Source organism: Erythranthe guttata, chromosome 12 (genome assembly GCF_056151865.1).
Source record: "Erythranthe guttata isolate IM_541 chromosome 12, IM_541, whole genome shotgun sequence".
Lineage (NCBI taxonomy): Eukaryota > Viridiplantae > Streptophyta > Magnoliopsida > Lamiales > Phrymaceae > Erythranthe > Erythranthe guttata.
The window spans coordinates 13,320,715-13,334,378 of record NC_142544.1 but is presented as its reverse complement, the minus strand read 5'-3'; the positions used below and the strand labels follow the sequence as shown (position 1 = coordinate 13,334,378).

General features: G+C 37.3%; 1 protein-coding gene across 1 annotated transcript; it reads left to right on the top strand.

The window, feature by feature from the left end:
• The first annotated feature begins 42 nt into the window (after nucleotides 1-42).
• LOC105961190 (mediator of RNA polymerase II transcription subunit) lies at nucleotides 43-12,337 on the top strand. The gene is made up of 21 exons (XM_012985433.2): nucleotides 43-498; nucleotides 611-651; nucleotides 2,076-2,175; nucleotides 2,256-3,215; nucleotides 3,799-4,033; nucleotides 4,549-4,757; nucleotides 4,969-5,176; nucleotides 5,396-5,676; nucleotides 5,811-5,894; nucleotides 6,624-6,718; nucleotides 6,829-6,991; nucleotides 7,082-7,327; nucleotides 8,027-8,197; nucleotides 8,314-8,427; nucleotides 8,548-8,673; nucleotides 8,938-9,086; nucleotides 9,578-9,818; nucleotides 10,055-10,799; nucleotides 11,323-11,504; nucleotides 11,778-11,881; nucleotides 11,978-12,337. The coding sequence occupies exons 1-21, from the start codon at nucleotides 322-324 to the stop codon at nucleotides 12,177-12,179; spliced, it is 4,833 nt and encodes a 1,610-aa protein (XP_012840887.1). The 5' UTR covers nucleotides 43-321; the 3' UTR covers nucleotides 12,180-12,337.
• The last annotated feature ends 1,327 nt before the right edge of the window (nucleotides 12,338-13,664 follow it).

The following is a 13,664-nucleotide window of genomic DNA, read 5'->3' as shown; positions in this document are numbered from 1 at the left end:
ATGATGAAATTAATTTATCTCAAAAAATTATTAAAAAATTGTACCCATTGTAATTAGACTTGTGTGATGGGTGTTTCCACAAATAACCCCAACTTAATAATGGTTTTTAGGAACTCTAGCACATTTCTCTAACAAAATTATATTTTCAATTCCCCTAAAAAAAATATTATATTTGTTTTTTGAATTTAGAAAAAGAAAAAAAAAGCATTACATTTTCAAAGAGACTAAAATGAATTCTCCCTTATTTACCTTGGTTTCCCCCCTCGTCTCCTCCAGTCTTGTTTGCTCAAACCCGAGCAGTCTACTTTTCATGTTTCCAGAATGATGCAGCGGGCTCCGACTCCGGGCCCGGCCACGCAGTCCTTCTCCGATATGGAACAACTCAACAACCCTCCGCCGCCGCAGCAACAGCGACCTTCTTCTTCATCCTCTTCCCGTGCCCACCATTTCCACCCGGCCCGGCCCGCCATACTCGACCTATTCAATCTCTACTTAGGCGTGCGTAAACCAATTTCCACAGAAAACCTCAATTTCGGTTTTCAATTTCTATTATTTCGGTTTCCGTTTGAATTCAATTTCCTCTGTTTTTTTTTTCTTTTCGAGCTTGCAGAGTTCGCGGCAGAAGTCAGATGAACCAGTCAGAGAACCGCCGTGAGTTATATAAACTGAACACTTTTCAATAAAATATATGTATGTCGGTCTTCATAAAATTTTGCCAAGTGTTTTTTGATCTTTTCGAGTTTCGTTTACTATGTGAAGTTTCTGTGCTTCTTCTGGTTGCTGGTGAATTATGTTAAGCAGTAAGTTCCTAATTGTGGAAAATCATCATTTATCTTTGTTGGTATGGATACTTTTAATTCGACTCTCTGCGATCAACCGATTTTCGTGATGAATTGAGTTGAGAGCTACTCCTTTTAACTGCGTAACGGGAGCGCGTAATCGGCTAGCATATAAGGTTAATTTATCATTGATTTGGGCTGTGATACTGAGAGCAAGGAGTTGTTAGGGTGTGAGGAAGACATAGTGGAAACTTGGATCGTTGGTTCGTTAGAGATTCTCTCTCGTAATACGATATTAGAGGATAAAGATTATAAGATTGCTGTAGTTACAATGAACAACTTCCCACACTCTATGTTTATGTATTAGGGCCTGACTTATATACACAACAAGGACGGACTCATTTTGAATGATCTTGCTTGATTATAGGCTAGATGAACTTTATGCAGTCTTGAGATTGATTCTTGCAATTCGTCGCAACTCTCTATTGAGTGTTGCTACGGCTTTCAGTTAGGACAGCTTAGTCCAGTTGTCCAGGGTGAAATGAGAAAAATGATGTTGATGTTTCAAAATAAAAAAAAAGAATGTCATATTTATATGATAAATGTATAGTTAAAGAATTTCTACCAAATTGTACTTTTACCGTATCCGTGATACATAAATTGTAGTTTTTGTTGAAAAATGTGTAAGCCTTTTGAGGATTTGGCAGAGGCCTCGTTTCTTCGGTTGATGAGTGTAACTAGTAGGCGGTAAACATTCAGGCCTCGTTTGAATTTGGTTACTAATGAAAACCGATATTTTATTTGGTAGTATGGCAAACACACGTGATTTATTGTTAGTCCTCAATGTAATCAGACAATTTACTTGATAATTGATCAAACTTGATGCGGTAAGAAGTTATCCACTATAATAATGCTTCCTATATTACAAATATAAATTGCGATTGTAACCCTATATTTGTACATCAATGATTATGAAGGGACACATGAAAAAAGTAAAAATAATCACAACTTCTAATACTTGTTACCAAACACAAATATAAGTTGAAATACACGAGTGCATATCAAAATGCAACCATATCGTATGTCATTTCATCCTTCCTATGAAATTGAGGCATTAATGTGTTAAGCCACTGCGGATGAGAGGCATTAACATTATTTGCAGAAAGACACACGTGGAAATTTTTGTTTAAGCTGAACTCATGTGGAAACTAGTTTTATATTCGCCATGGTACTTTTTGTTTATGATCCGGAGTATGAATAAATTCTTCTTATAGATATTGGTTAAATATATAACAGGAACAAGGCACAGAAGCGAGTTACCGCTATTAACAGGGAGCTTCCTCCTCCTAATGAACAGTTCCTTTTCGACTTTGAGCGGATACAGAGCCAGTTTCCAGTAATCTTTTAGACACTCGTTGCTATCATCAGTTAACCATTGTTCTTCTTGTTTAAAGATTTTTGATTTGTTTCATATAGGAACAGGAGCAACTACGTGCTGTTACAGAATCTGTCCTAATATCTCTGGTTATCCAATGCTGTAGTCATGCTCCAAGGGCAGAGTTCTTGCTCTTTGCTTTGCGCAGTTTGTGCAGTATAGGATGCATAAATTGGGATGCTTTCTTGCCATCTCTTCTCTCTTCAGTTTCTTCTGCAGAGACACCTGTCAGTCAAACAGTGGCCGCTGTTGCTTCCGGAAATTCATCACACTCGGGGGCCCCGCCCCCTTCGAACACAGTTCCCAATTCCACTAATTTCCATTCGTCAAATCCTGCATCTCCTCTGCCTTCAATGCAAGGCGTCGGATCCCCTGCACAGTCAGCAGCCGAGCCATCGTCCACACTATCTCCCATGAAGTCAAACGATGCCAACGGTCAACAGTCAACAAGGGCCAGAACATCCGTCAGAGAAAACGCTATCAGCAGTCTACGCCAGCTGTCATGCAAGATAATTTTGGTCGGCCTCGACTCTAACCTAATGCCGGTCACACTTGCCGATATCTTTAACCACATGATGAATTGGCTCGTTAATTGGGATCAGAAACAGCAAGGGCCTGACGAATTTGACAGTGCGAAAACGTGGAGGCCCGACAATGCCCTAATGGAATGGCTGCACAACTGTTTAGATGTGGTTTGGGTGCTGGTTGAAGATAATAAGTGCCGTGTGCCGTTTTATGAACTAATACGTAGTGGCTTGCAGTTTATTGAAAATATACCGGATGACGAGGCGCTGTTTACACTTATTTTGGAGATTCATAGGAGGAGGGATATGATGGCAACCCACATGCAAATGTTGGATCAGCATCTTCACTGCCCGACGTTTGGAACTCCTCGACTTTTGCCTCAGGCCACGACCAATATATCTGGCGAAACAGTGACTAACATGAGATATTCACCCATAACATATCCGAGTGTGCTTGGAGAACCTTTGCATGGAGAGGTAATTTCATGTTCCGTTAATTTCCTTGGAGTTAAACTTGTGCTTAACAAGCTAATAAAATATTGGGTAAAATTACCGGCATCTCCTGAGGTAAGACTAAATAACCTACAAACCCCTGTGGAATTGGTTTTACAAATTTTCCCTGAGCTATTTCTCCATCTTACAATTACACCCTTACGCAGTTATGAGTAACGGAATCTTGAAGATTCCATGGAATATTTGTTATGAGGAAAGGATAGGATGCCAAAACAATCAAATTGAGGAAATAAGCTGCCAAAACATAAAAATGTTTTAACTTCAACTTCAACTTTAAAACATTCAAATTGAGTAAAGGATAAGTAGGACTAATCTGAAATTGAAGTAAAAAAATCCGTGTCAGTTTTATACTCTCGTCAGTGCCATAGTTTTCACATAAAGCATGGTGCACATCATCCTTTAAACTTCCCGAGACTCCATGGTGTAGTCAATTCTGGAATTTAGGTTATACAATATCTATCATATTTACGTGTATATTGTTAAAACTGTGAATTTGTAAATGTATCATAAACCCATGTTTTTTTTTGGTTTTATATTATTTGGATAGGAAATTGCATCATCCATTCAGAGAGGAAGTCTTGACTGGGAGCGAGCTCTGCGATTCTTGAGGCATGCTTTCCGCAACACTCCATCCCCTGATTGGTGGAGACGTGTGTTACTCTTGGCTCCATTGCATAGGCTTCCTGCACAAGGACCTACTCTCGGAGCTGTTTTTACCTCAGAAATGATTAGCGAGGCAACCATCGATCGTATAGTGGAATTACTGAAATTAACAAATTCAGGTACGATTTTGTATTTTTTTTTAAATAACTCCAAGACTTTAATTATCTAGTCGTCTGCATTTCTTCTGTTACCTGTTTTACCATGAATCTATAGTCATGATCATTAGACATTAGATCATTATATATTTTATTTACACATGCTGTTGCTGCGAGAACACCTTTCGGAACAGTTGAAATGTAAATTAACGGCAAATGAAGTCTTAAGAAAAGAAACTAATATAGCTTCAGTGGTCAGCTTCAGTGATTGTAACCCAAAAATGTAAATAGAATCACGTGTCGACTTATCTTCTTTTGAATTGTCGGTACGAAAATGACGTACAAAGCAAGATACTTGTTGAATGCCCATTTCATCTAAAAGTTTAACCATGCTTTGCTATGTTATATATCTTAAAAAGAGAACTTTTTTAATGATCCATCGGATATTAAAAATTATTATTATTCAAGCTGAGGTCATATGTGCTTTTTGTTGGTAAATCTAATTTGTGTTTGTTTGTCTTCACATTGTTAACCTGTAGAGGCAAATTGCTGGCAGGAGTGGCTTGTCTTTTCAGATGTATTCTTTTTCCTCATGAAACATGGATGCATTGATTTTGTTGATTTTATCGGCAAGCTCGTTTCTCGACTTCAAGATAATGATCAACATATTCTTAAGACGAACCATGTTACGTGGTTGCTTGCTCAGATTATCCGCGTTGAGCTTGTAATGAATGCTCTAAACACAAATGTAAGAAAGACACATATCATGTTTTGGTGCAACAGTTTGTTTCCTTATCATCTTTGATCCGTTTTCTTTTTTTTTTTCCTTCGTACTTCCGTTTAAAGAGTTTTTATGTTTTTTAGCTTCATAATTTACAGCACCGATTTCATTTTGAATTTTGTTTCCAATCAATTTACGACGACATGATTTTGACTTTTTGATTATAATATTCTGGTAGGTGGAAGCAACACGAAAAATTCTTTCGTTCCATAAAGAAGACAGAAGTACTGACCCTAATAACCCTCAAAGTATCTTGCTGGACTTCATTAGCAGTTGTCAGAATTTGCGTATTTGGTCACTAAATACATCAACCAGAGAATATTTGAACAACGAGCAGCTTCAAAAGGGAAAACAAATAGATGAATGGTGGAGGCAAGTTAGCAAAGGTCATTCATTCATCCATGCATTCAGTGGGAAACACGTTATTTATTAATAGTGCTTATTAGAATTTCTTGTAGTTTACCATATAACTTAATCAAAATACGAATATCTAAACCTACCTGACTTCTTTATTAGTCCCATTTTACTATGCTTATATTACAGTGTGTGAAATTTTTGTCGTACACATTGCTCTGCTTATCTATTTACTTGTGCTCAAATACCAGGGGAACGCATAATGGACTATATGAATATGGATGAAAGGTCAATTGGGATGTTTTGGGTTGTCTCGTATACTATGGCTCAGCCTGCTTGCGAAACAGTCATGAACTGGTTAACTTCTGCTGGAGCAACAGAAATATTGCCAGGACCAAATATACAGTCGAACGAGAGATTGATGGTTATGCAGGAAGTTAGCCCATTACCAGTTTCATTGATTTCTGGGTTTTCGATTAATTTATGCTTGAAACTGGCACATCAAATGGAAGAGTCCATTTTTTCTGGACAGGTAAAACCTATGATCTATTTTCTGTTCTTAGCATATGCATTGTTCATGAGGAAATAATATTTTTTTGTCGATTTATTTATTTATTTATTTATTGACATGGCATTTATTTTGAATATGTGTGCATGTTCAAACAGGTTCTGCCTAGCATTGCAATGGTTGAAACTTATGTTCGAGTGCTGCTCATTGCTCCTCATTCACTATTTCGTTCACTCATGACGGTATTTTCGTTTTCCTGTCTCTGAAACTATTATGTGCTTTATAATTCGAAACCTGGTTTTATATGGTAAAGGCTAATTTCATCTATTATTATTTCATGCGATATCTTTCCATCAATTAGTATATACTATGTTGTGGTCCTTCTCTAATATTGCGTGGAGTATCAAAAGGAATGAAAAAAGAGGGTAATTATAAACACTAACCTTGAGGTTGGTCTAATTTCATACCCAATTAACTTCCGGCAATTTGAACATCCCGTTGAGGTTCATTTTTGTTGGAGAGTCATCTCGTCAAGTAGGGGCAATTTGCAAAATAAAACAAGGGGCATTTATAGTTTACATACTTGATTTCTTTTGTTGTAAATATAGCATCAAGGGTAATTTTAATGTAATTTATCCAAAGAATAACTTCCTCAAAGTCCATTTTTCTCTATACTATAACTATATTAAGTGAGTGTCACAATATATGCATATCAGGATTTGAGGGTGTCATAGTGGAGTCAGTTTGACATTACCATCAACATTCTCCCGATTGTAATGTTCAACATGCTTTTTTTTTTTTTTTTTTTTTTTAATATATTTATAGTTTATGAATTTTGATCTGCATTTCAGTTTAATTTATTTGACCTATTATGTTCCGAGGCATGCTATTCGTATTGAAGTTTATCTTCTCTTTCTTATATTTCCTTTTGCAATAGAACTTGCTAGCTAAATCTTTAAACTCAATTGCAGTTACTGACCCAGAGGAACCAAAACCCTTTGAGCAGACCTGCTGCTTCGCTTTTGGTCTTTGAAATTCTGAACTATCGTTTGCTTTTACTCTACAGGTGAAGAACTCATATTCCTGTTCAAAATTTGTTTGTTGAGGATTTCTTTTTTGATATTGCCAAAGTATTTATTATTTCAATATTCTTTTTTATGTTTTCCCCTTTTCAAGGTACCAAGGCAAGCACAAAGGCTTAATTCATGACGTCACCAAAATAATTGCTACACTGAAGGGAAAACGTGGGGACCATCGTGCTTTTAGACTGGCAGAAAATTTATGCTTGAATCTAATATTATCTATGAGGGAATTTTTTTATGTAAAGAGGGACGGAAAGGTGCGGGAGAATTTTTAATTATTATGATTATATAGAATGCTGTGGTACATGAGAAGGCATTTTCTCTTATCTTGCTGACGCACTTTTCAGGGTCCAACTGAATTTACGGAAACTTTGAATCGGACAACAGTAACTAATCTTGCCATCATTATCAAAACTCGTGGGGTTGCAGAGGTTGAACACCTTTTGTACCTCCAAACGATGTTGGAACAGATACTTGCCACCAGTCAACATGCATGGTCAGAGAAGACCCTCCGCTATTTTCCTTCTATTTTACGCGATGCCTTGGCTGGCCGGATTGATAAAAGGGGCTTGGCCATTCAAGCGTGGCAGCAGGTACTCAATATGGCTTCTCTCTCTCTCTCTCTCTCTCTCTCTCTCTCTCTCTCTCTCTCTCTCTCTCTCTCTCACTCTCACACACACACACACACACACACACATGCACACATCATACAAAAATGCATACACAATTACACACTAAAGGCCCTGCAACCCCATTGGGTGCAATAACTTCAAAATTACCAAGCACAACTTGATATATGTTATCGAACACTTTTCTCTTATGCTTATAAGCTCATATTTTTCTTTGTTATTCTATGTAGAATGGAGCATTGCATTACACTCTTGTAGTGCCATGTGGAATAATAACATTACATTTATGATTATTTGGTGAAAAAGACTGATAAGAAGATATGGGTTTATCTATGTTAGAACATTATTTGTTGCAAATTAGTATCAAATACGTCTCAATTTGGGTGGTAATAACTATTTATTGTCTTGGTTCATGAAGTAGACTGCAAGAGATACCTCTTTGATTTAGTCGTACAACTTCAACTGAAAAATAGGTAAAAGACCAAGAACAAAAGAATGACCAACATGTTACTCATTTACTTGATTGAAGGAATGTCCGCAGCTGCTTTGCCTTTAACTCTGAGAAACCGGTCATAAAAATGGAGAAAAACCACTACATAGATTTTTTAATACTTTCCATTGACACGATTTACATAGTTATAAAACATTTATCATTATTGGCAGGCAGAAACAACTGTGATTAATCAATGTACCCAGCTTCTTTCTGCATCTGCTGATCCAACGTATGTTGTTACGTACGTTAATCACAGTTTTCCTCAGCACCGGCAATATCTTTGTGCTGGTGTATGGGTACTTATGTACAGCCATCCCGAGAGCATTAACAGTTTGCATCTTGTAAGTCTCTCTCTCTCTCTCTCTCTATATATATATATATATATATATATATATATATATATATATATATATATATATATATATGTGTGTGTGTGTGATTGTTTGTCGATAAATAGGGTCGTGTCCTGAATGAATTTTCGCCTGAAGAAGTTACTGCCAATATATACACAATGGTGGATGTCCTATTGCATCACTTGAATGTAGAACTGCAGCGTGGACGTTCCTTACAGGTAATTTCTCCTTAAGCTAATTTATTTTCAAATTTCCAGACTGTATTCTGCAACATTTTTTGAAGCAGCCTCGTGTGTCTTTTTGATATTTCGAGGTTCTCCATTTTTTTTCTCCTTCAGGAACTTGTGCTAAAAGTATGTGCCAACCTTGCCTTCTTCATTTGGACGCATGAGCTATTGCCTTTAGACATTTTACTATTAGCACTTATTGACCGTGATGACGATCCCAATGCTTTGCGAATAGTGGTATGTTTTCTTTACTATTAGCTTCTTACTCCGTGCATTAATACGTAAAGATGTTTTACTGTCAGTTATGAGGTGCACTGTTGCTGAAGTTAATTTGTGAATACCTATGAAATTGTGTCATAATATCTCGATCATTTTTTTCTTCCTTTTCTCTTTTATTCTGGTGGTTCACTTGATTAATGCGATTTCATATACATTTTTGTAATGCAATAATCACATTTGGTGGACTCATTCGATCTCTCACCATTTTTTCTTTCTTGGAAGATAAATATACTTGACAGTAAAGAGCTCCAACAAAGAGTCAAACTGTATCTTATGAATCGTGGCCCACCTGAGCATTGGCTTTTCTCCGGAACTTTCAAGCGTACTGAATTGCATAAGGCCCTTGGAAATCATCTTTCGTGGAAGGACAGGTGATATCCTCGACACTAAAACCTTTTGTTAAAAAAAAACACAATTAATTCGGTGGAGATGTCAAAATCTAGTTTCTGGAATTTAGGGGAATTAAATAACTTATATTTATTCACATACTTTTTTAGCCAATTAGTGGTTAATTTATAGTTAGTGGTTTATTGCTCTTTCGCAATAAATCAGAAAATTGTTATTATAATTGTGATTCTCACATTTGAGGAAAATAAATCTGAAATTCTTCAATTCAGCTCTTAAAGTTCCGGTATTGCGAAAGAAGCATTCTCTTTGTAGCTTTTGCCAATAGTTGCACATCTATTTGTTTTTTTAGTTATTGCATTCTGAGTTCTGTAGCTCTGTTACTTTCTATAGTAATCCTTTAAACCACTGCTAAGTTTGCCATGCTACATATATCGTATATAATCAATTCATACTGAAATATTCCGACGCGATTGCACATTTTTACACAGTATCCTGATACATTTTTTGTCACCAGGTATCCAACATTTTTTGATGATATTGCAGCAAGATTGCTCCCAGTGATTCCCCTAATCATCTATAGGCTAATCGAAAACGACGCAATCGATGCTGCCGACAGAGTTCTTCAAGTTTATTCAACATTCCTTCATTACTATCCTTTGAATTTTACATTTGTGCGGGACATACTCGCCTATTTCTATGGTCATCTTCCAGGGAAACTTATTCTTCGCATATTGAATGTATTAGACGTGAAAAAGGTGACGACAACTCTTCACCCCACAAAGTTTTCCAATTATTTCTCGCAGGCTTTATTTTTTTTTTTATATAATTCAAATTCTGTTACAAATTGGAAAAATAGGGGAATGGCAGGATTTGAACCCTAGACCTCTACTCTAATAGTAGAGGCTAGGTACTAACTCTCCTAGTGAGGGTTGGTTATCGCAGTCTTTCTTATTCATCTCTGTTTTTTCTTTTTTCTTTTTTCTTTTTTCAGATCCCATTTTCCGAGTCCTTCCCTCAGCATATAAATTCATCTAATGCCTCCATTTGCCCTCCATTGGACTACTTTGCAACTCTTCTACTTGGTCTGGTGAATCATGTGATTCCACCTCTGAATAACTCAAAAAACGGACAAGCGGGAGAAACCTTAAACTGTCCTGTCCGACCGCCGCCACATAACAAGGCTCAAGGTGAAGGTCAGAAACCATTCTACCAAATTCAAGATCCCGGCACAAACACACAGCTGATTCTTGAAACAGCTGTCATAGAACTCCTCTCTCTTCCAGTAACCGCTACCCAGATTGTGTCGTCACTCGTTCAAATTGTCGTTCACATACAACCCACTTTAGTTCAGTCAAGCAGTGGATTGCATCCCACTACAGTTGGCCAAAGCTCTGTGCTGCCAACTTCTCCATCTGGGGGTAGCACCGATTCATTGGGTGGTGCAGCAAATAGGGCTCCAAGTTCAGGGTCGGGATTGAGTAACTCTAACTTTGTTTGGCGGAGCGGTTACACATGTCAGCAGTTATCCTGTTTGTTGATCCAAGGTTGTGGTCTGCTTTTAGCTCAGCTGCCTCAGGAGTTTCACGTTCAGCTGTATATAGAGGCGGCACGTGTAATAAAAGAGAGTTGGTGGCTTACCGATGGGAAAAGATCTGTCGGTGAGCTGGAATCTGCTGTGTGCTACGCTTTGCTGGACCCCACATGGGCTGCCCAGGACAATACCTCTACTGCCATAGGTATGCTACTGTTCCATTTCACTTTTCTGTTATATAAATAGTTACTGAAATTTCTCTCAGGTGGTGTTTGCAAAAGCTTTTAGAAACATATTCTGATCTTTTTTTTGGCTCATAAATAATTTTTGGTTTCAATATTAGCTTTTGCTTTTGCTTCTCTGAAAGTAAGCTGCTTTAAGTTATAGTTTGAAAAGCACCCCTTTTTTTTATATATATATAATGGTACTTTTGTAAATAATTAGAAGCTATTTTGGTAATTTTCCAGCGTATTTGCAAACGCCACCCCCAACTTCTAGACATAAGCATTGAATACTAACTTAAGTCACAATCACTAACTTATGATTTTGCATAAGCTTTTGCAAACACTATCTCACTACTTTCTTTACTAGTGGCAACATCGATAGGAATCTATGTTGGTTTTCTAGACATAATTTTAAAATCTTTATCTTAGACTGAATTTCTGCCGGCAATTTTCATTTCGGAGTAGATGATTTGAGCTGAGGTTTCCATGTACGATTTTATATAGGAAATGTTGTGGCATTGCTACATGCTTTCTTCAGTAACCTTCCGGTGGAGTGGCTAGAGGGAACACATGTCATTATTAAGCATCTCAGACCGGTGACCTCAATAGCTGGATTGAGAATAGCCTTCCGTATTATGGGTCCTTTGCTTCCCCGATTGGCCAATGCTCACACCCTCTTCAGTAAGGTAATGTAATATATATTTATATTTGGGGAGTGTAATCTCTCCACGAAAAATGTTTATACGAGTCTCTCTCTTAGTTTCTGTGAAAGTAAACCACCTTGGTATCATAAATAACACAATCATAGTGACACAATGTACAATCATTCGGATCGATAGAATATATGATATACAAACAAATACATGAATCGTCGATGATAGGCGTTTTTTATTGACAATTCTCGTACAATTATCAGATGATATTGTTTAGCACAATTACATTTCATCATCATCTTGCAGATACTATCGGTGCTTCTAAATGTCATAAGTGATGTCTTTGGGAGGAATTCACAGCCATCGGCACCTATTGAAGCATCAGAGATAGCCGATATCATAGATTATTTGTAAGCTTGTGATTGCAAAAAAAAAAAACGTTAGATATTTTAATTTTAATTTTAATATTGATGGCTAATACTTGAAAATGGGCTGTTTTTCTTTAGGCATCATATTGTCCATTACGAAGGACAAGGCGGACCTGTTCAAGCAAGCAGCAAACCGAGAGCCGAAGTCCTTGTTCTTATTGGAAGAGCAATTGAAAACCTACGTCCGGATGTACAACATCTTCTCAGGCACCTAACAGCTGACGTGAACTATTCGATATATGCAGCCACTCATCCAAAATTGGTCCAGAACACTAATTAACTTGATCATATCCAACTCTACCATATGACACTTGCTTTATGATCTTATTCACATACTTTAGGAACATATATATTATTGTATTAATATCGAACATCGGATTCGATGATTCTTATTGCAACATATTCTCTCAAAATTGATATACAAACTTTGTGATGAAAGATATAATGTGGGAAATTTCACGAGATATCATGAACGTACTATCATTCATGGCACATCTAATGTGGATGCATATTTCATAATAATGGTGGATACAACATTGTTTCTTGACTTCACATAATCGGGTGATCGGTCGACCATTAAAAGTTGAATAGGCCGTAGACTAGAGAGAGGTTCTGCAAGACTAAAGAGGAGCGATCTTTTTTATGATATTGGTATTTTAGTGGTGAAATGTGAGTGATACATGTATATATAGGTAAGTTCAAATTATAAAAACACCCTCATTTTTGCTTAATTACAACTAATCCCTTGAATTAACGTTACCAAAATACTATGACAGAGTTGGTAAATTATCTCTGTGCCCGATTGAAAAAAATAAAATAATAACTTATTATTGAACTGTCTATCGTAAGGATTGAATCAGTTTCATTCTCCAATCTACTCTCTGCAGCCTCGGTTTGGCACATAAACTAACTTCTTCGCCATGCCATTGCGTAACTTGTTGCAGGTGTTTCTCTTTGTTCTCGAAACACTAAGTAATATCCACCTTTGTTGTTTCTCTTTGTTCTCGAAACACTAATTATTATCCATTGTGACATTGTTTAATGCTCTTATTTTCAAGTACTCAACAAGCAAATATTTGATTGTATTAAATATTAGGGGTAATATGTTAGACACCCCTTAAATCAAACCTAATTAGATATGGGGGACAACCTCAAACAGAATAGTTTAACTAAATCCTTATTTGTAAATAAAATTTGAACCACATCCTTTGATTTTAATTTAACCCGAAAATACCCTTAATATAATTAATAAAAAATCACATTTATCTCTTTCTCCTCACCCTAATTTTTCCGCCGCCCCACCCACCCCTTTTCTCTCAACCGTAACACACACTCTCTCAAAGACGGAAAATAATTCTTTTGAGAAAACTAGCAAACGTGTGAAATTGCAAAAATTAAAGAAGGATTAAAGATACGAGATCAGAGGATCTAAAGAGCAGAAGTATAGAAGTTGTGGTTGAGTCGGGGCGGCGAGTTGTGATGGTCGAGGCGGCGGGCTGTGGTGGTCGAGATCGCGGCGGGCTGTGGTGGTCGAGATGGCGGCGAGCGATTGTGGTGGTCGAGGCGACGGCGGAGGCTGTGGTGGTTGAGGCAGCGGCAGGCTGTGGTGGTCAAGGCGGTGGGTTGTGGTGGTCGAGATGGCGGCGAGGGGTTGTGGTGGTTGTGGCGGCGGAGATATGGTTATGGAGGAGATTTGATCTTGATCTTCAAGAGATTTTGGTTGATTTGGGTTCAAAATCGTAAATCTAGGTTTTCCAACAGTTGG